Genomic DNA, 27,724 nt, shown 5'->3' on the forward strand with positions numbered 1-27,724 from the left:
TCAAAACATATGAGAAACATTTGGTTGACAGACAACCCAAATACAGGCAGCAGTAGCTCAGTCTGTGGTTTGGCTTGGGAATCAGTAATGCTGGTTACAGTTCCAGTCCCAGTATGGACCAAGTATGGAATTTGTACTGGTTGCTGGAGAGTGGCAAGTTCCTGAGCACAGCAGAAGTTCCCTTGAGTCCTAAGGTACCAAAGCCCCCTCATCTGACATCTCTACATCCATGTATGTCCTAAGTGTATTTCAGGCCTATGTGAGTGAAGCATGCCACTCAATAACAGAGTTCAAAGTTAAATTTTCCAACTGGGACAATTAAATACATATATCGTAATCAATACATAAATGTGAATGTTGTTAAAATCTCATATCAGGAAAAATCTGAAATAACTAAACCTGTCCCAATTTACTTTTCAGAAATGAACATTCAACATTTTTTGGGACTACTTTGTTGCAATTCTAAATGGTACTAACTTATGTCTACTCTTTACTCTAGAGCTACTGCTGCAGCTATTTGCCTTAGCTCAGCCTAAGGACTTACAAAATAAGAAGTTCCACACATAACTCCATAAAAACCAGAACTTGCCATTCTATTCATACTTTTTTGGAACAGTTTTAAACAGAAATGTGCTACGGTAATCTGAGAAGAATTTGTAACCTTTGAACAGATCTAGGCTAACTGTTTCCCTCTGCTTCAAGTTGTTTTGATAGGCCAAACTGCTGACTGTATGGTTTCATCTTTAGTCTGCATATGAAAGTGGATCAGTCGGATGGATATTAATGTTAATGTTGTTAAGTAAGTCCTTTAGTCTTCTTGTTGTAGGAGAGTTCATTTGGAATACATTCACAGCTATAAAGAATAAAGGCAAAGGGCCACCAACTAATACACACATTCCTGTCCAATCACAACAAGATAAGACACCAGTAGTGTTGTCAAAGGTGCCACACACAGCTAACACAAACACAGCCCTCCTGTCTCCTTTCAAGGCCTCCACATGTTCCCCAAAGACTAATGAATGAGAAAGAAGGAGAACTCTGATTAAACAAGTTCAGAAGTGCCATGGCGGTAAAAACCACAGCAATGGTGTCTTATAGTTTCCAGTACACCTGTCGACCTGTGTGTGGATGTGTGTGTTAACATGCAAACATGGGTAAATGTCAACATGAGTGAAAATGCTAAATATCTGATTGTATATGAGCATAAACAACTCCAAGATATCTCAGAGACATAAAACAATAGTGTGCAAGCGCGTGTGTCTGTGCATGTGTGTGTGTGTGTGTGTGTGTGTGTGTGTGTGTGTGTGTGTGTGGGCAAAAGCAACAGAAGATAAAAGGGTGGGGAACACAGAAACCAGTCTGTGAAATTGAAGTTTCCTTGTGAACTTTATGACTACTTTTGTTTAGGCTGAAGAAATATTTTCATGAGCAGGTCCTCATCTGGTTTGTATCTTGTGTTCTACTGGATGAGGTATGATTTCTGCTGACTGAAGGGGGTAACAAAATGATTCCTGGTGCATCTTTATTGTATTAGTTTTGTACGTTAATGGACCAACACTAATATTTCTATATTTTAGAAACTTTCACATGTATGAATAGCGGCTACACTATGCTGTCATTTTAGTGACAGTGTGAAGGAAACTTTTAGAACTACTGCTAATGACTTTTACGGAAGATTATCGGACACCTTGTGTGCTTTGAATAAAATCCTAATCCTAATGAAGTTACTTTTAGATGGAGCTGTTTCTGTCAGCAGTTTGTTTATGTGAGTGACTGTTCCTCTTTTTTTGGGTATCCAATCAATATGTAACTCTTCATCATGTACTGCCGACCATACTTTCTAGTCTTAAAACTGCTCGTCTAAAAATCAGTCATTGTGGTTGATGGGGGGAAAAAAAACTTTGGTTGCCTTCTGACAAACAGAAGAGATGAGAAGGCCACGATTACATCACAAAAATCTGAGGTATCCTCCTGAGTCTGTGTGTTTGTGTGTGCGCGAGTGTGTATGTGTGCACCCAAACAACTGACTCAGAATGTGTACCAAAGGGGACCTTTCACACACACGCTACATGTGGACACTGTACTGCTGTATAGAAGTACGTACTGTAGAGCTGTGTGTGTGGACCAGTGTCTTTAGTAGACTTGTGGTAATCCTCTTAGCGTATGCTGCTTGAAGCTCAGAGCGCATTATGTAACTCCGCTAATCCAGCACCACATCAAGACAGACGGCAAAAGACCACATCCCATGCTCCCTTACACACACGTGCGTACACTAACACACACACACACACACACACACACACACACACACACACACACACAGAGTGCTGGAGTTCATGGACATTTAAACTTGGGGTCTGTTTCAAACCATTTAAGAATCAGCCCTCTCTCGTTTTCGATACCAACATGGGAGATATCCAAGATACAAATATACCCAACAGACAAACACATGATCACATTAATCATCTTAACCAGGAAGCTCTCAGAGCTGATGTCCAAAGTGACACTGCAGACAAACTGTAGCTCTGACACGCTCTCTCCCTTTCTCTCTCTCTCTCTCCTCTCTCTCTCTCTCGCTCTGTGTCCCTGCTGACCTCGTCACATTGTTTCTGTATCTCCCAGATAACCTGAACATCCAACCACACAGAAAAAAAACAAGATCTCTCACTCTTTCCTCCCACTCTCCAATCCTGTTGCCAGGGAAACAGCGGCCATCTTGCCGTGCCCCATCTGTCTTGGGTACACATCACAGGCCGGTCATAAATGTGGAATGACAGTCAGAGAGGGAAAGCAGCGAGAGCGAGGCGGGGAGAGTGTAAGGAAGACGAGAGAGGTCGTCTCTCCAGGTTCAACAATTTAATGACAACTAGTAATGGTCATCTACTACGTTAGCTCAGCATTCTGATACGTTAATACAACGCTAATGAACCTGTTTCACTTAAGTTTCTAAATGTCCATATGACCATATCCATATCTTATTATACAGTTGATATGCCTTAAAAAATGTCTCTGGTGTAGGTAACAAACCTGAACATACATTTCAATGCCTTGGTACAGCATAAGAAATAACTTGGTAATGTGAAGACGACACATTTTAAGATTTGATACCTAGCCCTACCGCTATGACTGCTTAATCTTTCTCCAAATGTCTTCAAATAACACAACACATGACCTTAAAAGTCTTAGACAAGAAGCTCTGACCTGTATTATATTTAAAGGCTATAAATCTGCATTACTCATCCATTGAAAGCTGCAATAGAGGTCAGATTTTTTTTTTTACATTTTGACCACACTTAGTTTGGGTGTTTGCACGGGTTCTGGGTTCTGATAAATCAGTGAAAATTAAGAAAATGTAGGAGTTGGTAGAGCAGTCGTCTCTCGACCTGAAGGTCGAGGGTTCGATCCCCAGCTCCTGCAGCAACATGTCCGATGTGTCCTTAGGCACGACACTTAACCCTGAATTGCCCCCGCCTGCTTTGTCTGCGGTGTATGAATGGTATTAGTTACTTCTGATGTTGCCTTACTTCTGATCCCCCCATCACACTATTGAGAGATCTTCATTTCACAGCACTTCTTTGTGTGTGTGTGTGTGTGTGTGTGTGTGTGTGTGTGTGTGTGTGTGTGTGTGTGTGTGTGTGTGTGTGTGTGTGTGTGTGTGTGTGGTTTTCTGAGCGATGCACTCAAATCAAATCTATTTAATTTGCAGAGTGGCTTTGCATTAAAATAAAAAGTTTACTTTAACTAATCCAATCCACCTGTTGACAAAAGTCCAGATCACTTCATCAATATAAAATCTAAACGTGTGAAAATCACACACACAAACAAGCACACACACACACACACACACACACACACACACACACACACACACACACCATTAGCCACAAAGCAGCCAGTTGCAGGATGTGTGTGACTTGCACCTGCACACTTGCAAATGAACACAGTATGGAACGACAGTATGGAGGCTACGCCGACCTCACATGACATGGAGCTGAGAGGGAAGTGACGGAGTGGTTTCACTCCACCTGTGACGACACTGAGACACAATCCTGTTGAGAGCATGTGACGGAGGCTGCACAGAGAGAGGCTGAGGTGAAATGTTAAAGAAGCATGGTCGTACTTTTTATCATAATGAAAGTGGCAAAGAGTTAACAAAAGCAAAGAAGCAGACAAAAAAAAGAGGAAAGGGAAATGTGAGAAATAGAGAGGATGAGAAGTGTTGTTCTGGTCCTTCACTGGGTTAGGTGTTACTGTTGTTGCACAAACATAAATAATGAGTTATTTTCCCAAACACACAGGCTTGCACACACACCTTTTAAAAATAGTCTCATTAACCACAAAATCACTGCAAGTCCACCCATCTCTCTCTGAAACCAACCGAGCCCTGTGTGCACTCTCATGAACACGCCTATAGGCCTACTCCTTTTTTTACATTTTCTCAGAATTTTGTCATCCTAAAGAGCACTAATTACAGGCTTCAACATGCGGGCAACTGCAGAGGACGCACACGCACACACGCACACACACGCACACACACACGCACACACACGCACACGCACACACACACACACACACACACACGCACTCCCACCCTCCCGACTCAGCAAGTGAACATAATTAGAGACTTCAGTAGGCTCTAAACGAGTGGGAGAAGGGGTGTTGGAGAAGAGGAGATTAAAAGACACGAAAAAGTTTATCTAAGGAGCAGTCGAAGATCAGGGTGGAACTTCACACCGACTTCTTCTTGCTGTGTTCAATTTTACACCAGAGCTTTTCCGTCCTGGAGTTAAAGCTTCTAGGCAACTAGAATTGAAATTGAAACTGCTCCCATTGATTAGGGTCGTGCAAATGTTAAATTAAATGGTTAAATTAAAGTGAAAGCAACAGTCGAGTGTCACCTTCTTTCTCGCTTCTTGGTCTGAAAGACGAAGAAGCTCCGCCTGTCTTCACATGCTATCAGTTAGCTGGCATACAGAAACAACACGACTTAGTGTGTGTGAGGAGTGTGTGTCCTTACAATGTTGTGAAGCAAAGGAGGAGGAGAGGAAATGAGAAGGAGAACAAGTTTGGAGGTATAAGGCATACAAATGTGAAAAGCCCTTATTCTTGTGCAACATATCAGATATGATAACATAGCTTTAGCTTTAATCTTCATAATATCTCAACTACCCTTCCCATTTTGATTCTCTTTTTCTAATTAATTCCTTGAACTCTTAGGTATGCATGAAAATAAAGACAAGTATATTTCTGTTTAAGACAGTAGAACTTGATTTCTTAAAATGCTTGATACAAATCAGCCTTCACAATAAAAGCTTTGTTGATATGGGGTATGATGTCAAGCCGTGACCGCTTCAACTCTGTCTGGTGTGAAAGCAACCAGTTAACAACCCTTCACTGCAAATAATCACTAAACCAGCATCATCAGTTTCTGAAGTTTATCAAGTACAGGGACCACCCCGAAAACAACTTCACAAAGCAAGGGCCCAGCTGAGCAGAAGGCCTGCACCTGAATGCATCTCACTGTGAGGAGACAGAAGTGTGTTCCTGATCATTCAGGATTCTTATGTGGGAGGTAAATGTGACGCAAAAGCTTTTAAAATCAGCTTCTGGAGTCTGCATGTGTCCAGGCTTAATAATAATGTTGCCTGTTGATAACTTATAGAGCTTTAATCTCTTTTGAAAGACTAATACTGAATATAAAGTGGACGATTGTTACAACCATAAAAATTGGAATGCTCTTTACAGCAGCCCGCTCTTAATCAGTTATCAGGGTGTCCTTGAATGCACCACTAAGAAATTGCAAACAGTCTCTGTTATCACATGATGATGATGATCAAAAATAAAGGCAACATAAACTCATATGAAGGATTAACTCTGGTGGGAGGGCGTGCCGAGTGTGTCACTGTCCTAGTATAAAGGGCAAATGCTGACAGAAGCCCGTTTATGTCAAAATAAATCAATTAAATGAAGGGTGAATTGCAGCTTGTAGCAGTGTGACAGTAGGGTTAAAGTTCACCAGCACTTAACTCCTCTTATTTTTACATTTCCTTAATGTAGTTCTTTTCTTCAGGACCTTGGTGCTCGGACATTATCAGATAGTTTCTCCTACATTGTGTCAAAACTTTCTAACTCTGTTTAAAACTCTTTGGAAGTCCATCTCATCAAACGATCCTCTCATGATCCCTATCTCTCTCTCTGTCTGTTTGTGTCTCTCTACCTCTATTTTTAGCTCTCTCTTTCGCAGATTAAGGGCCTATTTATAGCCCCTTATGTAGTCCAATAAGAGGGCTCTCTGCGGGAGAATGGCAGCGTCACAAGGATTCACACACCTCCCACTTGGCAGCAAGCCCAACCTCCCTTTCCCTCTCCTGCTCTCTTCCCCATCCAGTCCATCTCTCTCTCTCTCTCTCTTCCTGTACTCTTTTGCTTTCTCCTCCCATCCCATCCTACTGTTCTCCTCCTTCTTTCGTCCCCTCCCTCATTTACCTCCCCCCTCCCTCTATACATGGTGGCTCTTGGCCCGCAGCTTCAGTGGAAACTTTACACACACACACACACACACACACACACACACACACACACACACACACACACACACACACACACACACACACACACACACACACACACACACACACACACACACACACACACACACACACACACACACACACACACACACACACACACACACACACACACACACACACACACACACACACACACACACACACACACACACACACACACACACACACACACACACACACACACACACACACACACACACACACACACACACACACACACACACACACACACACACACACACACACACACACACACACACACACACACACACACACACACACACACACACACACACACACACACACACACACACACACACACACACACACACACACACACACACACACACACACACACACACACACACACAGCCTGACAGAGTGTGTGTGATTTAAAATGCTGTCCTACTTACAGAAAGAAACAGTAAGGAATCAGTTAAAGGTAAATCTCAACAATGAGCTACCTAAAATAACCATGTTGTCCATAAACACCACAGTCCCCTGGTACACTGAGCAGTCTGCAGACACAGAGAAGCTTACAGATGGGCCGATAGCATTTCTTCTTCTTAACTTTTCCCCCCTTAAAAAAGGACATTACATAATTCTCAAAACACTTCCTCTCTGAGCCGAGAGCACTCTGGCGTTTTATCAGACACACACACACACACTTGACATATCCAAGCAGACAGGCAGCCTGTTCGGGCTGTCTGCATCACAGTCGCTATGACAACGACGGGAGAACAATCCACAAAAACAGCTACTCGGGAGGAGGGGGTGAGGAAGAGAGAGACACACAAAAACAGACAAAGCCAAAGAGCAAGAGAGAGACAGACAGGCAAAACGAGGGAGACGGGAGAGTGAGAAAGAGGAGGGGGGGGGGGGGGGGGGGGGGGGTGGGGTAATGTGGAGCTCATGTGTACGTGCAGCTGTGCCAGATCGGGCTCCGTGACATTTCTTTGCCGGATCCCAGAGTCTGTTTCCTTTACCTGCCCTCTTCAGGAAATAAACATTCTCACAAACAGTGGAGTCACATTTCATTTGCTACATTTCCTTTTCTTCTGCCCGACTTTGACAAACAGAGATAAACATGCTCACACACAAATGATTAATATAATAAATATGATCAATTATATGTCTCTAAGTACAATTGCAAAGGGGGGGGGGGGTGCTATAAAAGATCAATTTCATTTTATCTTTTTTTTCTTGCAAATGTTTTCTTCAAATTTCAATAAAGACACTTTCAATAAACGAAATACAAAAGGCTTCAATTACCTTTTCCTTCGTATACTTTGGTTTGATCACACACGAGAGGCTGAAGATTAGGTCACACAGTACAACAAGCTTAACTGGATAATTTTGAGGCTCAGGGCATTCAGGTCTGATAATCAGCACAGGTGATGCTGCAGAGTAGAGACTGTGGTTGTCTTGACCACTCAGATCCAAAGCAGAAAAAGCGGAAGAGACTTTCCAAAGTACAGGACATCACTGAGTACATTTTGGCTACAGCAAAGCAGCAAATGAATGTGTTTCAAAGAGTTATGGTACAGCTCCTTCACCATTCAGAGTCATAAAGGGCCAAAGATTAGGACAGAACTTGTCTTTAAAAAAAGTTTAAACACATGTTAAACAAAGCATCATCTTCTTTTCTCCAGTAAGATATAATAGCTTTTATTTCACCAGCTCAGCCACTTTCATTGAATATAAATGTGATTACCTCACACAACACAGGGTTTACAGTGATGCTGAGAGAGAGAGAGAGAGATAGAGAGAGAGAGAGGGGGAGAGAGAGAGAGGGAGAGAGGGAGAGAGGGGCAGAGAGAGAGAGAGGGGCAGAGAGAGAGGGGCAGAGAGAGAGAGAGAGGGAGAGAGAGGGGCAGAGAGAGAGCAGCCCTAATAGAGCTATAAATCAGCCACAGCAACATCTCAGAGTTTATGTATAATTTGTCCAAACTGAAACCTGGTCATGATGCTGCTAAAGACAAAGAGAACAGATAAGAATAAAATTTGACCACTGTTTTGATATTTTTTAATCTGTAGTCTGTAGTCTTGTACTGGCCTTATACCTTTATACACTGATGTTTTTAGTTTAGCCTGTTTTACCTGGTTAGCTTGGTAGCTTGTTAACCTCTGAACATAAACCCTTTACGCATTTTTTTTCAGATGAGGAGAATTTTGCACAACATCTTGTGCCCATCCATCTAATTGATGCTTAGATAATTCACCAGGATGAGTGCGAGCACTGACCTGCAGGTGACATAAAAGAACATCATAGAGGATTGCCAAAATTTGAGTTTTTGGGGCCGGGCATCATAAAATGTCTGCAAAATTTCTAAATATTAATATTCAAACAGACTGACTAACTCTCTGACTTTTCAAAATTATTATGAATCCCTGAAACATGGCACAACATGATAAGAAAATAATATTCCAAGATAAAGCAGCTCCGCTCATGAATTTACAACATTTTCCATTTGTGTGTGTGTGTGTGCAATCTAAGATATAATTTAGAATGGCTCTCATCAGATGAAAAAATATGGCAAATGTTTGAGTGCAGAAATATTCTAGGCAGCTGACACAAGCATGAGGCACTTACAGACACTACAGAATATCTTCCCCTTCATCAGGTTTGATTTTCTAAACGCCTTTGATATGACTTAAAGCACAGAAGTTTACGAGTTAGTCTGAACCGCCCTCACTTAGTAGATCATCCAGGGTCCTTTCCTACAGGGTCAATCCAACAGCTCCATATACACAGGTGAGAGAATATGTCTTTGTTTGTGTCTGTGTGAATACTGAAAGCAGCTTTGCATATTGTTGTCGTTTTTTTTTTTAAAACTCGTTAGCTTAGTAGGCATGTTTAATGAACAGGAAAAGCGATGGTGTGGAAAATACACTGTTAATGTTTGAAATATTTAGTAAACGCACATTACAAAACAGAGGACTATTCTTTCTCTCCGGGGACCTCCGTTAGCAGACAGTTCGGATCCTCGAGGGGCTTTCTCTGTTCTGTTTTGTGCAGCAGTCATTAACTATCCATTAAAAAAACTCTATGACTCCTTAACTGTCAACAAGCCAAAAATAAAACAAGAATCCCGGCACTTGGACGAGAAAAAAGTGACAATTACAGAGCTTGAAAAGAGCATAATCACTGCTCTTCCCTACTTTCAGTGGAAGTGCCGCCTTTTCAAATTGTTACAACTTTCACAGACGAGAGACTTTTAGGGCTTTATCGCTAAAGGGTTTCAGCTGAGCTTTAAGCTGCTAACTCCACAAAGCTCGTTTGACAAAATTCATACAACGTCTGACCCAAATCTGCTCCAAATCTTCAGGGAAATGTAGTTTTTTCTTGGCTATTTTTGCTACTCCGCACTCCTCTTGTGAGTCCCAGTGCTTTACATGACACACTGAAGTGAACAGTTTGTGACAGCAGAGAGCAGGGTAAACATCTGCATGATCTCGTCTCCTCAGTGGAGTCAACAGTCTGCGCTAATGGAGAGGGGGAAAGCAGAGAGAGAGAGACAGGAGAGGAGAAAGAGTGGGACAGGGAGCAGATATCGGGGATATGCAAAAAAAAGGCTGACATGCAGTAAGACGAGAGTTTAGGATGAGTGGAGGGGGTGAAAAGGGGAAACTGAAAGGTGAAGGTAAAAGCAGGAAAAGAAGAAGTGTCAAGAAGAAAGAAGCAGAAGAAGAGTAAAGTCAGGTCCCAGACAGTGTTAAGAGACAAAAGCTACAGACTAGGGGACACCAACACACAGAAAACATTCCTCAATGACAAATATACTGAAACTGAAATTAAACTTTCCTTCAAAACCAAAACTTTGCCAACTCCTAAGTTTGATGGATATTATTGTGAACCACACAATAACATCTCAAGCATCTGCACTACAGTCAGGCATGGTCAGTGATTTGAGGGATGCAGTGACTCAACAGTCAACACGGTCTGTTTACATTCTCTGCATCGCGGTCGTGACACAGCTTTTAAAGGTCTAGGCAAACGTTATCATAGCAGATGAAAAGAGAGCAGACAAATATGAAATATGGAACATAAAAAAACTGTCAAAAGGAGGAGCAATACAGCCTTCCTTGATAGCACCTTTAAACTTAAACATTTGGCTTGTTGTGATCACTAAACACACTTGTAATATCATTCATTAGTTATAGGCGGATGTGACTTTTTGATCCAGTAGGTGTCGCCCTTGAGCACGAGCATTAAACCAAAACAAACTGCTGTTTGGTGACACCTCCACTATTCTGAAGCCTCCGCTCTCCTCCAGCCACATACTTCTGACCCCACTTCACTCGCATTCGCACGACGGAGTTATCAATTAGTTCACCAGTCTCTTGCAATAATTGCACACAGAAAGCCTCTGATGGTGAAAAAAAGAATAGAATGCAGTGCACCATTAAGCAACATGAAGCGCAAGCAGCAGACAACATTGTCCTTTGCTCGAGCTGCGATTCCAGGTGGCCTGCATTGTTAGCATGCTAATGTTAGCACACTTTGGGTGTTAGTCTTCTTTTCTCTAGTCCTTGATTAAAACAGCTTTTTAACCAAGGCTGTCCCGTACTTGTAAACATGAAGTAAACACAGCTCCGACAACAGTAAAGCTGGCAGGACTCATGCTTCTCACTGATTGTAGACAGCCATGACTCAGAGAGACGTTTACAGAGGTTATACTTTGTTTCTGTTGATTTATGTGTTGCACATTCTGCCTTTAAACTAATAGGTGTGAGCAGGATGCGCTATAGTACCAGCCCCCAGTCGTCATGTTAACCTTAACAACTGACCAAACGAGTGCAAGACCCAAACATTACTGCGTGCACTGGTGTTGTAAGGGTTTTGGCCAATGATGGATCCATTAGAGCCACTTTGTAATAACCCAACTTTACAAAAACGGGAATCAAAACTTGTATAAGGTGCCGCAAAGAAGGTTTGTGAGAAAATTCAGTGTCTTTTCAAAGCTACCTGTGCTTCTGTGTCAGAAACAAAGATGGCACCTCTGTTTATTAACATTGATTTTAAAAATGTGCATAGTATATTTATTTCATAGATATTTATATATATACATATATATATATATATATATATATATATATATAGGCCTATATTTTGTTTTAACCTTGGTGTATTTTAAATCAACATTTGAGAAACACATATTTTTTATAAGTAACTACACAACCTCAAAATCTTAAAGTTTTTAATTTATTTATAAGAAAATTAGAAAAGGCATACTCTCTATTTTCATTGTAAAATCGTATTGTGAACTCAGCATGGTGATATATATCATATTGTGAGTTGAGTGTATCATCACATCCCTAAAACTGATCTGTTTAATTAAGTCATTAAATCACGAAACACATGTTGGTGAAGGCTGAAACAATAAGAACACCTTTACTTCTTTTTTTTAACCACACTAGATCACAGCCTCCCGGGTTCATGTCCTGTATTTTTGGACTCATCAACCAAGGTAAGACCTCTTCATAGACATACAATTCATTTATTTTGGTTAAAGTTTGTACGGTGATCAGAAACAGTTTAACTTTCTATTTACACCTGAAATACATGTTCTTAACTAACCTTAACTTAAACCACAACCAAAGTGTACTCTACTCTAGGTAGAGCTTTTCTATTGCCAGTCTGAAGATAATTAAAGAAAATAAAAAGGTGCTGTATTTTCAAAGTACATTTTATTTTTAAAAAGGTCGAGAGAGGACGCGTCCTGACCCAAGGAGACCGCCCTGACATATAGACAGAAGGCAAATATTGTATAATACACAGTCTGTAGTCAACATTTGGACAATTACCAGACAAATAAAAGTAGTTCAACAATTTTCAATCATTCAGTCTGTTAGTTATGTTTTAATTTTTTAAAGAATAATAAATGCAAAAAAACACAGGAGGTGCAATTACTCTTAACTTGAAATGACCTGTGTGTTTAAAAGTAGTCTAAAGTATGTTAGAAACATTTTTATAAAACTGGTGCCTGAGATGAGGGCAGAAAGCAAGCATGGTTGTGAAAAGAGCAGCTGCTGTGTTTCCTTGGTTGTGATCGTTGTTGCTGCTATTTTTGGAACCATTCAGGAAGTGATCTACAGACAGGCTGCTGCTGACGGACTATTCAGCTCAACTAAACAAAGCTCAACTCATCAGGAACCAAAACAAGGAGAACTGAATAGAACAGAGAGACAGTGCCTGCAGAATAAAGAAGGTCAACTCTCCATGAGTGAGCCATGCATTCTGTATTAAAATCTTCTTTTATCGTTGTTGTACAACTCAGTTGACTTTTGTGTACTAAGTTGAGCCATGAAACACTGGCTGCTTATCAGATGACATGCTGAAACAGAGCTTGTACTGTATGTGATCCAGTCTCAGAGAGGGATGATTGTTACCCCTCCCTGGTTTAACTTTGTACAGACCTGACCTTTCATTCGCACAAATACTTAAAGATTCAAGTTACACCAGATTGTATCGGATATATCTCACAGCACTGAGCATCAATCATTTAAGCACTCCTGTTCAACACACCTACTGTTACCTTTGTAACCCTCAGCTGCTCTCACATGTTGGTGCATTTTTAACCCGAGAGGATAATGTGGGGTAAAAAAACAAAAATCACAATCTAGAGAGCAATAATAATTTCTACTTGAAAGAATCATCATTGATGAATGGCTATCAACATTAACTTACATCAAACAAGAAACGACGACCTTCTGTTTTGTCACACGTTTTGGAAAGGGGTATGATGTGATTCAGCGGGTAACTTGAAAAAGCAAGGTTAGCAATCATCTTTTTCAGAGTTTTCAATCTCTTCACATAGCTTTAAATGAGCAGAGGGAGCTTTATGTGGAGTGGGTGTTAATAAAGGGGCAAACCCGTCTCTGTGAACTCAATGTGATGTCACGAGAGCCCGACCTATAAATCAGCCAGCCGAGACTTGAGCTTGTATAGAGCTTTTCTAGTCTTCTGAATACTCAAAGTGCTTTTACACCGCATGTCACACCTACACATTCACACACTGGTGGCAGAGGTAACTATGTAGCGAGACCATCAGAAGTAACTAATCCCGTCCTTCGGGGTTAAGTGTCTTGCCCAAGGACATGTGGCTTCAGGAGCTGGGGATCGAATCCTCGATCTTCCGGTTGAGAGACGACGACTCTACCAACTGAGTCACAACCGTCTTTAAAACATCATGAGACTATCGATATCTACTAATTTTATCTACAATATGCCAATATAACAAGGTTTATTCAATTGAAAGGTTTTATTTTGATATAATTTGTATTTATAATTGTTAATTTCTAAGTTAAAATTGGTGTTTTAGTGCACTCTGGCCAATAAAGACTTTTGTTCAACTATAAAATATGTTTTGAAAAAGAATCTTGTCTTTATTATAAACCTTTAACAAGTGTTTTATAACAGCATTCGAGGGATCAATGCAATATATATCTATCCATCTAAGATTGAAGATATATCTAAGAAATGTATCGGCTGATATAGCGACGTACAGTACCTAAAATCGGTATCGGCCCCCAAAATCCCATATCGGTCGGGCCCTACCTGGTTCTGTGTGTTAACAAGCATGCGTAAGGTTCTTACAGCAATTAAACAGTGATCAGTCTAATCATTTATTCTTTGATGATAAAGACAAAAAAAGCAGACACTGACAGCATACATCTTTGAGACGACTTTTCAACTGAACGTGTTGCCCTCAGGTGCACTTCAGACAAGTCATCAGTCAATCACTGCTGCTGCAGTACTCGTAACAATCCAAGTCTGAAATCATCTGGTTTGAATCAGTTATGAGACAGTAGCATAGCAACCATGTTGCTAACTGTCCACAAGGTGAACATCCACCCTCGCACTGTCCAGCTTAAGCCCACTGTGTCCTAGCTCCATCATTCCCTCTGCAGTATTATCAGATGGGTGTTTTTCTCCAGCACCGCAGCCACTGTGGCACAATTACCCCGACTGCTGCACTAATGGCTATTGATGCAACTGAGGGCCCCACACACACTTGCACACGCAAACATTCATAAAAAATTCATGACACTGGCTCAATGATTGTGCAGGAGGTCTGGCCAGCCTTGGAAAGAACAACAAATCATTTGACAACGGAGGAAAGAAGCCCATGATACAGAGGTGAAGATTCTGTGCAAAATGATGCAAAAAACACTAAAAAACATAAAGATGCAGGCATGCAGGTTGTGTAAATAATTATCAGGTTAAGTTCAAACAGATTACCTGTGATTACACAGATATGTGTGTGTACAACATGTGTGTATATGTGTCTGTGTGTTGCTGCAGCCAGTGGGGTAGGTAATTCCTTCTTAGTGTAGGATTTCTTCCTGCCACCGACCTGCACTGAGAGAGCTTTAGAGGACTAAGCCTGCTAGCTGAGACTGAACCAGGGATCACCGGAGACATGGAGCGGAGAGATGGAGGCAGGGATGGATTGGAAGGGAGGGAGAAGGGAAAGCACAGGTGTGTGTGAATGATCAAAAGGAAGTAAGGAGGAAAGATTACAAAGGGGAAGAATGAAAGGTCAAGGAGGAATAGAAGCAGAAATGAAAATGCAGCTGTGAATAAGCTCAGGAAGCTTTGTGTTGGCTAGATGTAGAAACAAAGGGGCAACCAAGACAGACGAGGGACATGTGATTGAGTGCAGGTTAAATGGATCCTGATTGATGATGAGTTATAACAGACAAACTGGTTACAGGAAGGTCAGTGAGCTGTTAGCTGGTGCAAACAGGAAGCTGAAACTGCCCTCAAAGCGGAGATGACATTTCCTCAGTGTTCACCGCTGACTAAATACTCTTTTACTGTGTGCATAGAAATACATGATGAAAGTTCATTTTGGCAACCTGTGCATGCATTTTCTGGTTGAAAGTAGCCAATTCACAAAGGGAAATACTGTACTTTCTGATTCACAAAATATATTTGACAGCTTAAGTTACTACTGACTTTAAACACAAATAAGATAAGCTTACTTAATGCTAAAGATTGCCTTATTGTTTTTGAAAGTGTTTGGCCTTGAAACCCTCAAAGCTGAGCTTTCACCCTAATCATATTTTGGATGTTATGAGTTGTTGGTAATTCCACTAAGGAGGCATTTCCATTCTGGTTTGAATAACAAACCCCAAAAAGTCAACTTATTCATTAACCTTTCACAAAAGACAACAACAAAGAGGAAACTTGACCGGTTCATTTGATCAGTGTGAACACAAACATACTGTACTTGCACCGTACTCAGGTACTGTGCTCTAGTCCGCTTGTAGAGGTGGTCTCTCTCGGGAACGATTCACTTGTACTCGAGTACAGTCCGCAGGAGATGTGAACACAACCGTGCTCAAAAAAGGAAATGGACCTCTATGTGACATAGTTCCAAATGGATCGCTTTAAAAAAACGTTCAGCATGGGCCTGTTTCATCCTCTGAGCTGTGGAAATAGGAAGAGGGTCGTTGTGGGCATCTCAGAAATAACAAAAAAACAAGTCTGCCATTGGTTGCCATGGTTGCTTCCCCTTTCTTTCTTCTTTTTGGCGGATTTGCAAACCAATTATGTGCATTGTGCCACCTGCTGTATCTGACTGCTTACATGTGCAAGTGTACTTGGGCGTGGAACAACGTTACTAATGTGAACGCAGACCAGCGGGGAGGGGAGAGAAATCGCGATCGGATACGGTGCAAACAATTGTGGATAATGTGAAAACGCCCTAAAAATCTGTGATCTTTTGGAGATATCAATCACAAGGTAAGACGATACCTGACAGTACAGTTAAAAAAAAAAAAAAAGCTTCACCTTTGAAAGTTGCTTACCCCATAGTGCTCTTTTAGCAGGATCTTTTACATTTGAAATACTTTTGGTCAGAATACTTTGAAGTAGGATTTTTAAATGAATGGCTTGAAATGGAACGTGTTTATTTTTTTGGATGGTAACCATTAATTTCAGGAGAAAACAACAGTAACACTGTACTAGTTACAACAGAAAGGATCAAACATAGACCTGTTTTAACAGATTGTAACAGTACATTGCCTCTCAAGGTTTATGCTTAAGGGAAAATCAAGGTCACTTGAGATGTTTTATCCATTTGTCAGGTTTACACTGGTTACCTGCAAAGCAATACTGAGTCCTGAAACTACCTCTCCAAAATGAGTCAAGAGAAACGTCTGGGGAGAACTGCCAGAACTGAGCAGCGTTTGGCTAACTAGTGGCAGCTTCTGCTGTGAAAGCAGATGGTAACATGAGCTAATGTTGGTTAACAATGCTTCTGATCAGCTTAGATACAAACCCATAATATAATGACAATATGCACAATAATACCAAGTGACTAAGATAAAAGTTTCTCAAGTGGCATGAAACATCTCATCTTGTATCATACAGTGAATGTGTATATATGTATATGTTATTGTTATTGTGAAATGAGCCTTTGCAATAAACACACTGTGAATGTCTTTATTTATCACGTTAAAAAAAACACTTCTACTGTGCTCAAAAGAAGCTTTCTCCCTCAGCATGTGTACATTTGACCAGTTTTACAATGGCCATGCACTATTCTGCTAAAACTGATGAAGCTAAAATTAGCTTTCAGCTACTGTCAGATTAATTAGTGCCAATTTAGTGGAGTGTAGTTCAATACAATACAATAAAATTGATTAACTGGACCATTTTAGAGCATATAGCAGACCTGTGCAGGTGATTCAGCTCCCAGTAAAACACTGTTGGACAGTAACCTCTGAGGGATCATTATGAGACTCAAAAGTTGAACAATTACAGCCCGTTTCTTCTGTATTAAATCTGCAAACATTTAACTCTGGACTAATGTAAAAATCATGTACTCTGAGGGGGCAAAGGTAGTGTAGTAGACAATGTGGGATGGTCCATGTCAGATCTCCCCTACCAAGGTCACTATTTTAAAGAGCCTAATTTCCTCACTGGTGGTCCTTTTCCTCATAAAGTTGGCTGAGGCTGTTTTTAATTTAGCCCTTCTGGGGTGGGATGGTGGTAGGTGTAGGTGTGTGTGTGTGTGTGTGTGTGTGTGTGTGTGTGTGTGTGTGTGTGTGTGTGTGTGTGTGTGTGTGTGTGTGTGTGTGTGTGTGTGTGTGTGTGTGTGTGTGTGTGTGTGTGTGTGTGTGTGTGTGTGTGTGTGTGTGTGTAAGGATATCATGTGCTAAATGTCAGTTGATGAAACAAAAACTTTTCACAACATTGGGTCAAAAAGAAAATCACTGACATCACACATTCACTCAAATATTCACTCAAACAGCTTCACACATATTGGCTGAAACAAACACACACACACACTTGCAGACCTTTGTGGTGGATCACAGCACCTAGGCATCTCTGATAACAACCTCATCTATATTTTACCATTTAGCTGTTGGTGTCTGCGCATGACTACATCAGGGGTTAGAGGAACAAAGATGGGTTCCCACTACTCTGGTATAAATAATGTAAATTCTAAACAGCCATTCAAGAGCTTCTTTAATGCTTTACTACCTTTTGTATTCAGAGGGGCAAGTCAGCAGCCGTCTAACAAAATCCAAACAAAAGGACAGAACCAGAACACAAACAACTAGCACAACAGTCTGAAGATACTTAAAAAGTCCTGGCAGTGGTTGTCTGTTTACTTCAGTCTCTCAGTGAGTCAGTGGCTTTGTTGGATTTTAGATATATTCACAATAGTGCAACAATTTTAGAATAAAGCTTTTTTTAACACAGCGTTAAAAACACAGACAAATCTCTGTATGCAGGGGACCAGGCCAAAAAATGATACAGGGCAGCCGTGATATTTGGCCATGCATTCTAAAAAAAAAAGACACCATTCTGTAGTTGACATCACTGCACGGGCTCAGGAACACTTCCAAAAACTATTGTCTGTGAATTCAGTTCATCGCAGCTGAAACTCTACCATGCAAAGATGAAACATGTATATACCAGATGAAGAAACACCGCTGCCCTCTCTGGGTCCAGGCTCATTCAAAATGAACTGAAGCAAAGAGGGAAACCTTCCTGAGGTCTGATGAGTCAAAACTTGACTTTCTGTTTGGAAAGCTCTGACCTAAAGAGGAGAGGGACGATCCAGCTTGTTATCAACGCACAGTTGAAAAGCCAGCGTGCATGCTAGTACAGGAGTCCATAAGGGCACATGGAAAGTGTAACCTGCACATTTCTGAAGGTATACCATTTATGCTAAACCAGGTTATGGAGCATATATATGCTGCCAAAAAGACAACTTCTTTTTCAGATAAATCCTTGCTTTATCCTTGCTTTGCAAGACAGTTCCATAAGTAAATTCTGCATATGTTACAACAGCATGGCTCCTTAGTAAAAGAGTCCAGGTGATAAACTAAGCCAGTGTTCAAGCCTGACCAAACGCTCTCCCAATTTCCTACTCTATCCACTGTCCTGTATGAATAAAGGTGAAAGCCAAAAACATAAAACTCAAAAATGACAGAAACTAGTCTCCTAAGATCCCCGAACACAAGCAGTGTTGTTGAAAAAACATGATCAGTCCCGATTCTTTTGAAACATGATGTCGGCATAAAGAAACAAAAATAAATTCCATTGCTCAGATTCAATATTTCATACATTGTCTTCATGCTATTATGGGGTTTCAACGTTTTGAAAATCATCACATTGTTTTCATTGATATAGCACTTGTCTATGATAAGTCCAGATTAGTTGCACAGATATTAGCACACTTTGGAGAACACAGCACAGTCCATATTGTATGGCAGCCTGGAAAATCTATTAGAGGGGAACCTGATTCTGTATCATTCTTCTCTGCTTCAACAAACAGCAGCTAGCAGGTGTTTTGCCTGAAGAGTCCGTGCTTACGTCAGCGTAGGTTTAGATACCTTTTGTCAAATGTCATCAAGTGTGGCTGATCGGTGTAGAGGAAGATCGAGGCTCTACTGGGCAGCGCACATGTTTGTAAATGTTTAAGAACTCTGCAGCTCAGAAAAACACATGTTGGAGAAAAGTCATGCATGCAACCCTCTTTAAAATACCAGACAGAAGTTTAAACATTGAAGTGTTTAGCAGGAAGGTGAGAAGACTAAAAAGTGATCATGAAGTGGTTTAGCAAATATTTGTGGACTGAAAATGAACTGGGCCTCGTGCCATACACTGTTTAACCATCATTCATTATGTCGGTATAGCGCCTACTAAAAGGAAGACAAAGCTTGTAAGTGTGTGTGTGACAGAAGAATTGCTAACTGTTAATATGATGTTAAAGATATTTACTTTGACTTTAAGTAACTCAACTTTTAAAAGCTCCACAGGTTTGTTGTGCAGGCAGCAGCTTACAAGAAGGAAAAGTGTTCCCTTACTTATTCAAGGTTCTGTGTGTGTTCCTCTAGCACATGTGAACAAGCGTGGGTGGAAGGGAATGTGGTCGCAGCCGCCCCAAATCAAAAACATACAGCGTGTGTGTGTGTGTGTGTGTGTGTGTCATGGGACTGAGGGACAAGGGTGAGAAGATTTTTTTTTTTTTTTTAAGTGACAAAGTTTGAAACAAATTGCACACGCGAGCAGAGAGTGAGGGGTTGGAGAGACGGAGAGGGAGTCGGAGAAGTTGGCATGTTATGAGTCAAAAAACAGCATGTGTGTGATGTCACGGCTGTGTGTCGACGTCACACCCTGCCTGCCTGCGTGTGTGTTTGTGTGTCAGCTCTTTGCCAACTCACTGGGTTAAATATAGCACTTGGGCAACAGTCCCAGCTGACATTAACAATGCTATAGCCACCAAGACCCATCTACACCGCATTAGAGCTGTACTGACGCTGAAACCGGAGAAGTGTTGAACAGAGGGAGGGAGAGGAGAGGAAGGGAGGTAGGAGAGGAGAGGAAGGGAGAGGGACAGGGAGAGGGAAGGCCTCAGATTCATCAAAACTCAGCCGCCCACACTCTGGCCTCTGTTGCCAAGAGTCGAGCAGGACAACAGTGTGTGTGTGTGTGTGTGTGTGTGTGTGTGTGTGTGTGTGTGTGTGTGTGTGTGTGTGTGTGTGTGTGTGTGTGTGTGTGTGTGTGTGTGTGTGTGTGTGTGTGTGTGAGACATTCCTCTGTGAGGTGGATGCCAAAGGAGTGAGCAGAGCTGAAGACAGTCTGTCCTAAGCTACTGTGTCTTAGTGGGGCTAACGAGCCCCTCACTGTGCACCTCAGCCTTGCAGCTGTGAACTTGTTAGCGATTAGGTAATCAGATCTGACTGGATGTTTTGTCAAAAAGTACATGTCACAAATCTGTTTTTTAACAATATCGTGGCCCGTCGGTTAGGAGACACGTGCCTGGAACTGAAAGGTCACAGTTTTGATCTTCACAGCAGCGGCTCCTATGGGCTTCCATCAAGAACGCAACAAAAAGAAACCTGCCTGCTTCTAGAAACAGAGTGAAAACATGACAGCAACATGTCCTGTTGTTCGTCTGTGCCCCGCAGCAGCACATCATGTTGAGAGACTGAAAGCAGCCACAGTGAAGTTAGACAGCTGACCTCTTTTCAGTGATAGAAAACTTGAACAAAATTCAGATTTCAGTGTCACCATTCTTGAAATCATTTGAAAGACAAAACAGGGAGAATACACATTTTGAACAATAGTGACCTCAACAGAGGCTGGGATGTGTTTTGTGGATGCTGTTCTTGTTATTGATAAATCTCTCTCCACCATCATACTCACACCTGATCCCTGTGCGTTGTCCAACATCAGACAAAAAGACTGATGATATCTAACAGGGCCGTGTGTTTGAAAGAATCCAGCTGTACGATTAAATGTCATGATACTGGGATTATTATTCAGTATTGCCATATGACACTGTTAGCAAGGTGAAATATGCAACAATGTTTGTTCAAACTATTTTTAGAAAAACTTACAAAATAACACCGCTTAAACACACAAAAAACTGGAACATTTTTATGCACTTATGCAATCAGAACACTGGAATCTGTCTCCATCCCAGTGTCTGAAACCTCCACTCTCCTACCACTACTTGTTGTACAGCATGAGCAAAGAGTTACCTTTGCATAAAAAGAGGATGTTAAAAGATACTTACATATCATAACACTTAAGTGTAATGATTTTGTTCTTACACCTCATCATTTCTATCAGTGAAATGAAGGTCAAGGTTTTATATCTTTGATAAAAGGAGCCATTCACAGTGTTTTAGTAGTTTGGTGGTCAGTCATTTTGGATTGACAGGTCAGGTGCCTGCCAAATCAGCACCCTTGTTATTGGTTAGATTTGCATGCAGATATCGTATGAGCTGGACGCAAGGTTCTGTTTCAAGTCATCGGTGAGAGCAGCTCAGAAAGGACATGCACCATTAGTCCCTGTCATAAGCCATCCATGTCCAGGTGCATTTTGAATCATGCAAGTTAAAGTCCGTTCATTTAGTTTGTATCACTGTTTTGAAATTCCAGTTGGAATCCACAGCCAAAGCCCTTACTGGAAAGCTTCCATCATATATCACCTACTTGTTACATCTGAACCCCGGTCCATTTTTAACCCGAGAGAGAGAGAGAGAGTGAGAGGCTGGTTCTCCAGGTTCCTCATGCCAGGACTGACCTGGGGAAAACTGCTTTCAGTGTTTAGTGCTGCAAACTCCTGGAACATTTTACAACAGGACCTGAATTTGAGCACTTTTATCCCTTATGGACACTTTAGAAATATTATTTTTAACCGCCCAATACCTGACTGTAACTATTTATTTTAATTACTGACTTATCACTGTAGTCATTTCAAGCTTTTAAATTATTTTTGTGTATATATTTTATTGTTCTTATTGCTCTTTTATAGATTTTATTTTCTGTAGTAGCTTTATCTCATTTCTCGTTGTTTATCATTTATGTAGGTTTTCTCGACATCATTGTAAATGAGGGTCGCTCCGAGAACTTCAATAAAGGTTGATGATGACATAAAGGCCTCGAGGTCCGTTAGCAGCACACTAATGCTCACAACAGTAATCACAGGAGAAGCTAGGTGTAATAGTTCTAAATTCTGCACAGGTCAGGATCATTAACAAGTTGTCTACAACGACTAATGTCTTCTATTTGTTATGTTGTCTTGTCAAATAGCTGACTTGATAATCATCAGTTTGCATGGTTAACTCATATGGTCAATGGGTATGCTATTACCCTCTTTGTTAACATTACTACATCACTGCTTGTGTTCTGACCTTGTTTGTTTGTTATTGCTCTATCGTGGAACTACACACCTATTTGTTGGGATGCATCCCGAGAGTAACACCCTCCCAACAAACTTTCAACTCTTCACTGCAAAATCTTTGGATTATTTGGAGTGTAACGAAGAACACTGCTGATGAATGTCTTGTAAGGAACTGTGTGTGTGTGTGTGTGTGTGCACACAATGGAGAGGGAGCTTACAACACACCTTCCCAATCCTTCAAAGAACCATAATTACCAGCTGTAAGTGCCTGCAAGTCTGACACTGTCATTCTCACCAGTTGTCAAAACTAACAGAATTTTATGGATGACTTATCCAGAGTATATGCGGCTTTAAGATATGCATATGTTGGGTATGGAGCTATTATTGTGGCAAAACTATTTGAATATGCGTACACAGAGCCACAAATGCACACACAGATCCACAAATGCGTGTACTACTCTGCAAATATGTAGACCAATTTCGAAATATTTACTTATTTATTAATGGCAGTGAACTTTTTCAGCTGTAAATCCTGAAAATACACACAAATGATCGCTTACAACTGAGGCGGGCCTCTCCATTGGCTGTCATTTCACACGTGACTTTTGCAACACTCCTGCCGTGCAAGATCCACAAATGTGTACACATATCTTCAAATGTGTGTGTGACGATCTGCAAACACATTAGTGGGGTCAGCCAGCAGTTGTCCTGCTCTCTCTCTCCCCACTTTTCCAATCCCTCTACTGTCTGCTACCCAATACAGGCAAAAGACCATCACACTCATCTTAGATTTAAAACTAATCTTTTCCATGTGTGAATGTACACTTCACTATCCCAATGTTAGCATGCTGTGATACATGGTTTATGACAGAGAGCACAACCCTCTCTTTATCAGACAATAACACATGTGCATGTGAAAGTGATTTTGATATCAGAGAAATTATAACTAAATATGTTTTACATCAAACAATATGTCCACTTAACCCGTAGTTACTCCTCTTTATGCATTGTAGTTTTCTTATTCCTTAATGATGTCAGAGAAATGGTGGGAAAGAGACTCTGTGACTTCTTTGCCTTTCTTCTCACTAATATTCAGCCTATAAACATAAACACACACTTTCCATAATTATAGGCTAACCCCTGCCACGATGTGGGTGTGTCTGAGAACCATTAGACTAAAAGCACAGTGTGCTGGAACCCACCTGACGATACAAGGGCCTCAAAAAATATCTTACTTCAGGACAATTTGAACCCTAGAATTACAAGTCTATATCACTTAAATGTATAATGATAATCTGCCCGAACAGGATAACCAAATTCTTTGCTTAGACAAACACACTTCTGCTGCTTTTAAACTCTTAGAAACGCACTCATTTACACATTTTAATCCATTTACTTTTTTCTACAGTGGGACATTCCTGACACTCTTTAAACAGATAATTTAGCATGTTAACTCTTCTAAACATCTAGTGCAGTAGCATACACACATCATAGTCATTTGTGTCACTTTACATTTTACAATTTTGAGTCTTTTAATACAAAGAGATGAAATGAGCATCTTTGCCTTAACGTGAACGTGATTTAGATGTAGACGACACTGCGTTCAAACAGACCCCTCTTCAAGCCAGTCTACTACCTAAAACATAACCCTTCAGATAAAGGCCATCTGTGTGCACTAGTGCATGTGATGTGTGTAGTTAAGATTAACAGTGTACTTTGCTTCCCTAGAAAGTCGGATTCTGCAGTGACTACATACAGCCATCTAGCTGCAGCTTTGTCCTACAGAGGGAAAAAAAACTGAGAAGGATGGCACATTTTTCTCATATTCTTTTCCATTTCTAAAATTCATGCAATATCAATGCCACAAACTTACAATGTTACATTTCAAATAAAATAAAAGATACCATCATCAGGACCTCTGTGGGTGCTGTGTTTATGCGTGTGAGCGAGGTGTCACAATCAGTGACTGGGAGAGGAGCCGAGGGATGCCACTGTGTCTTTAAGCTGTAATCCCTCCATTCTCTGAGCATTTGTTACCGACCATCTAATGGGCGGTTCAGTTTAATGTCCACAAGGGCCGCTGGGAGGTCTAACGCTATTAAAATCACTGCTGCTGCTCTCTCTGGCTGTAGCCGGTCAGGCTCGCAAGGCTCTTAAATAACAACTGAGGTTGCCTCCAAAATTAAAGACGGTCTGATTTTAGCATTTCAAAAGGGAAGGAACTGGGCTCATCGCAGCAACAAAAGGGGATAACAACGTTGACATTCCCGACATGTATCCTTTGGTCTTTTCTAAAAGGGAAACCGGAGAGCTGCGCACAAGAGATGCAGTGTGTGAGCAGGGATCGCTGCACAGCTTTACCGGTGTCCAGCTCCATCTCTGACATGCAAACAATGGCAGCAAAGCATTAGGGCTTATAAAACCATAAAATCAGATTGTTTAATAGTCTGGTCTGCAAAGCTTTTTTATAAATAACAATTGAAGACAATACTCTGAACCAAGATCCTCAAACAACAGCAATAAGGAACTCAACAGCCTCCATCAGTTACCACTGCCCCCTACCAACAGGAAATCACTGTAGCATCCCTTTAAATTCTGCTGAGACTCGACTGGACTATAGTGTGCACATAACCTCAAACATCACAAGGACATGCAGTCTTACAGTATTAAAAAAAGGTTTACTAGCCACTGTGGCCATCACTTGAAGTGATCTACAAGAGGGTGGCAAGGTGACTGTGTTATGGTGTTTTGTGCTCTAACATTTGAAAAATCTCAAAATCAACAGTGAGTCTCCACGGAGTTGCAAAGTGCTGCTGCTATGATCAAGGAAGCAATTTTGCAACGTTAAGGCTGCCTGTCTTTGCAGAACAATCTGCACTCGAAAACAAAGAACAAAACAAAAAAAAGGAGAAGTTGTTTTCATGCAAACAAAAAAGGCAGCCAGCCTCCAGAAGTTAGTCAAAAGTTTCTAAGGTGGGAAAAACTTCACATGGTAATTAGCAGTGCCATCCAAACTTTCAGTCCTCCTTTGTGCATAAAGAAGCACTGATCTTGCAAAAAGATCAAATATCAGCTGTCAGCTTGTCATTTTTCCAATCCTGCAGAATTACAAGCCCCTCAGCCTGTTTTCTTCAACAAGAGGCTGCTATTCTTTGTCAACAAAAGCACTAGTTGGCACTCTGGTTTGAAAAAGTGAAGTGTGTGTTTCCAAAGTAATTGCCAGCGCTTAGAGAACGTGTTTTCAACAAGTTTGCACTGTGGTGAGCAAGTAGGCTAGTAGTAGTGCAGTTTGCACTTGAGGGGGGGGGGGGGGGGGGGGTGTCCATGCTTTTTTTTGGAGACAGGGAGATGGAGGGCAAAAGGAAAGAAACAGGGTATACTAGAGTGTGTGTTGTGTTGGGGGGCAGACTCAGTGAAAGCTTGTCTTACCGCTATAAGCGTGTTATTCCTCTGTTCCGTGGAGGAGGCAGAGTCCGGGTCCGGCTGCTTGCTCAGCGGCTGCTTGCTGCTGCCACTGCCGCCGGTAGACTTCTTGGCCCTTTGCTCCAGACTCCGCTGGTACAGGCTGACCGTCTCCCTCCGCTCGATCTCCAGCTGCTCTGCATGGGCTTGCTGGTACCTGTTCTCACAGTTGACGTGGTGTCTCCTGCAGCCCTCTATCCGCTGCCTCAGCCTCTCCACCACCGTGCTGTGCTTAGGTATGCCCACCACTGCCCCGCCGGGCACCACGCTCCCACCGGCCGGGTTCATGCTGTTGTTGATGCAGATACTGCCGTTGGGTCCGGCAGCGGGGGAGGCGAAGTCCCCCATCACTGGGCCGAGAGGCTGCTATTTTGGAAGAACTTTTCTCCCCCCGTCAGCTCGCCGCCACCGCCGGCCACCACCACCTCCGGCCGCCTCCTCCTCCACCTCCACCACTCTCCGTCTCTGTCCTCCCCGGGTTTAGGGGGTCCGAAGCGGGCTGGGCAGGTGACGGTGGGTCAACCCGACGACTGCAGCTTAAGCGAGCACTCACCGGGGAAGATTTAAAGGGCTGCACGCCAGGCGGTCATACGGTTTAAGGGGCTGGCGAGTGACCGTTTCTTCTTCCCTGTTTTCAAACAAACCGATAACACAAGTAACACACAGCCTGCGAGAGACGAGAGCAAGCCTCAATTCAACAATACCGCCGCGTCCACGCTGCTAACAGAAACTGGAAAATATCAACAATACCGTGAAGGTCTGACCGTAAGCAGGCTCTCTCCGGTCATACACACACACACCGTCCCGCGGAGCAGCAGCAACAGTCCACTCGCCGTTTCGCAGCGTTGTCCTTTGAGAAAAAGTTTTGCTGCCTGAACCGAACAGGCTCCGGAGTTTCCCAGTGAACTTGCATCTCATATGGTTTTGGTTTAAAAAAAGAAATCCCGGTTAAATGTGTTGCCGAGTTGGGTTAAAGAGCACCAAAGCGCCCTCGGTAGTCCGGTTGTGAGGCAACGAGAGTCGCCTAGACGGCGCAAAACGCGGATATTGGAAGCAGTGGCGGAAGTCTGTAGTCACTGGCTGCCGCCTGCCACCATCACAATAATCAGGTCCGCTTCTCCACCATGCCAGCGGAGTGATATCAGGACAGGAGTTGAGTAAAAACCAGCTAAAGGCTGTGAGGAGCCCGCTGATGGAGCATCAGAAAACCCGGAGTGGATTCCGGAGTATCCCGGAGAGGACCCGGATGCTCTCATTTACAAATTTAATATCCCAGTCGCAGCAGATTAACACCCCTGGACAAACACAGTTATGGTGGGAAAAAAATGGTGTGACAGGGTCAATTGGCTAGCTAGAAAGCAAACGATTAATTTATTAGCCGATTTAAACGTTTCTTACAGGGGAATGATTTAACATAGTGGAAACTTTTTTATACAATTTAGGCTAGTTGTGAAAACGTACAGAAATGCCTGCACGTAGCCTAATAGGCTAATATTCATATTTAGACCCA

General features: G+C 41.9%; 1 protein-coding gene across 1 annotated transcript in view; it reads right to left on the bottom strand.

Moving 5' to 3' along the window:
• The window catches only part of maml3 (mastermind-like transcriptional coactivator 3), a 111,449-nt gene extending 84,082 nt beyond the window's left edge, over nucleotides 1-27,367 (bottom strand). The window contains exon 1 of the mRNA XM_061047421.1: nucleotides 26,182-27,367. Within this exon, the coding sequence (XP_060903404.1) occupies nucleotides 26,182-26,562 (381 nt within the window). The 5' untranslated portion in view covers nucleotides 26,563-27,367. The remainder of the gene's footprint in view (nucleotides 1-26,181) is intronic.
• Between the last annotated feature and the right edge of the window lie 357 nt (nucleotides 27,368-27,724).

The sequence above is a fragment of the Labrus mixtus genome, chromosome 2, assembly GCF_963584025.1.
Source record: "Labrus mixtus chromosome 2, fLabMix1.1, whole genome shotgun sequence".
Taxonomy (NCBI): domain Eukaryota; kingdom Metazoa; phylum Chordata; class Actinopteri; order Labriformes; family Labridae; genus Labrus; species Labrus mixtus.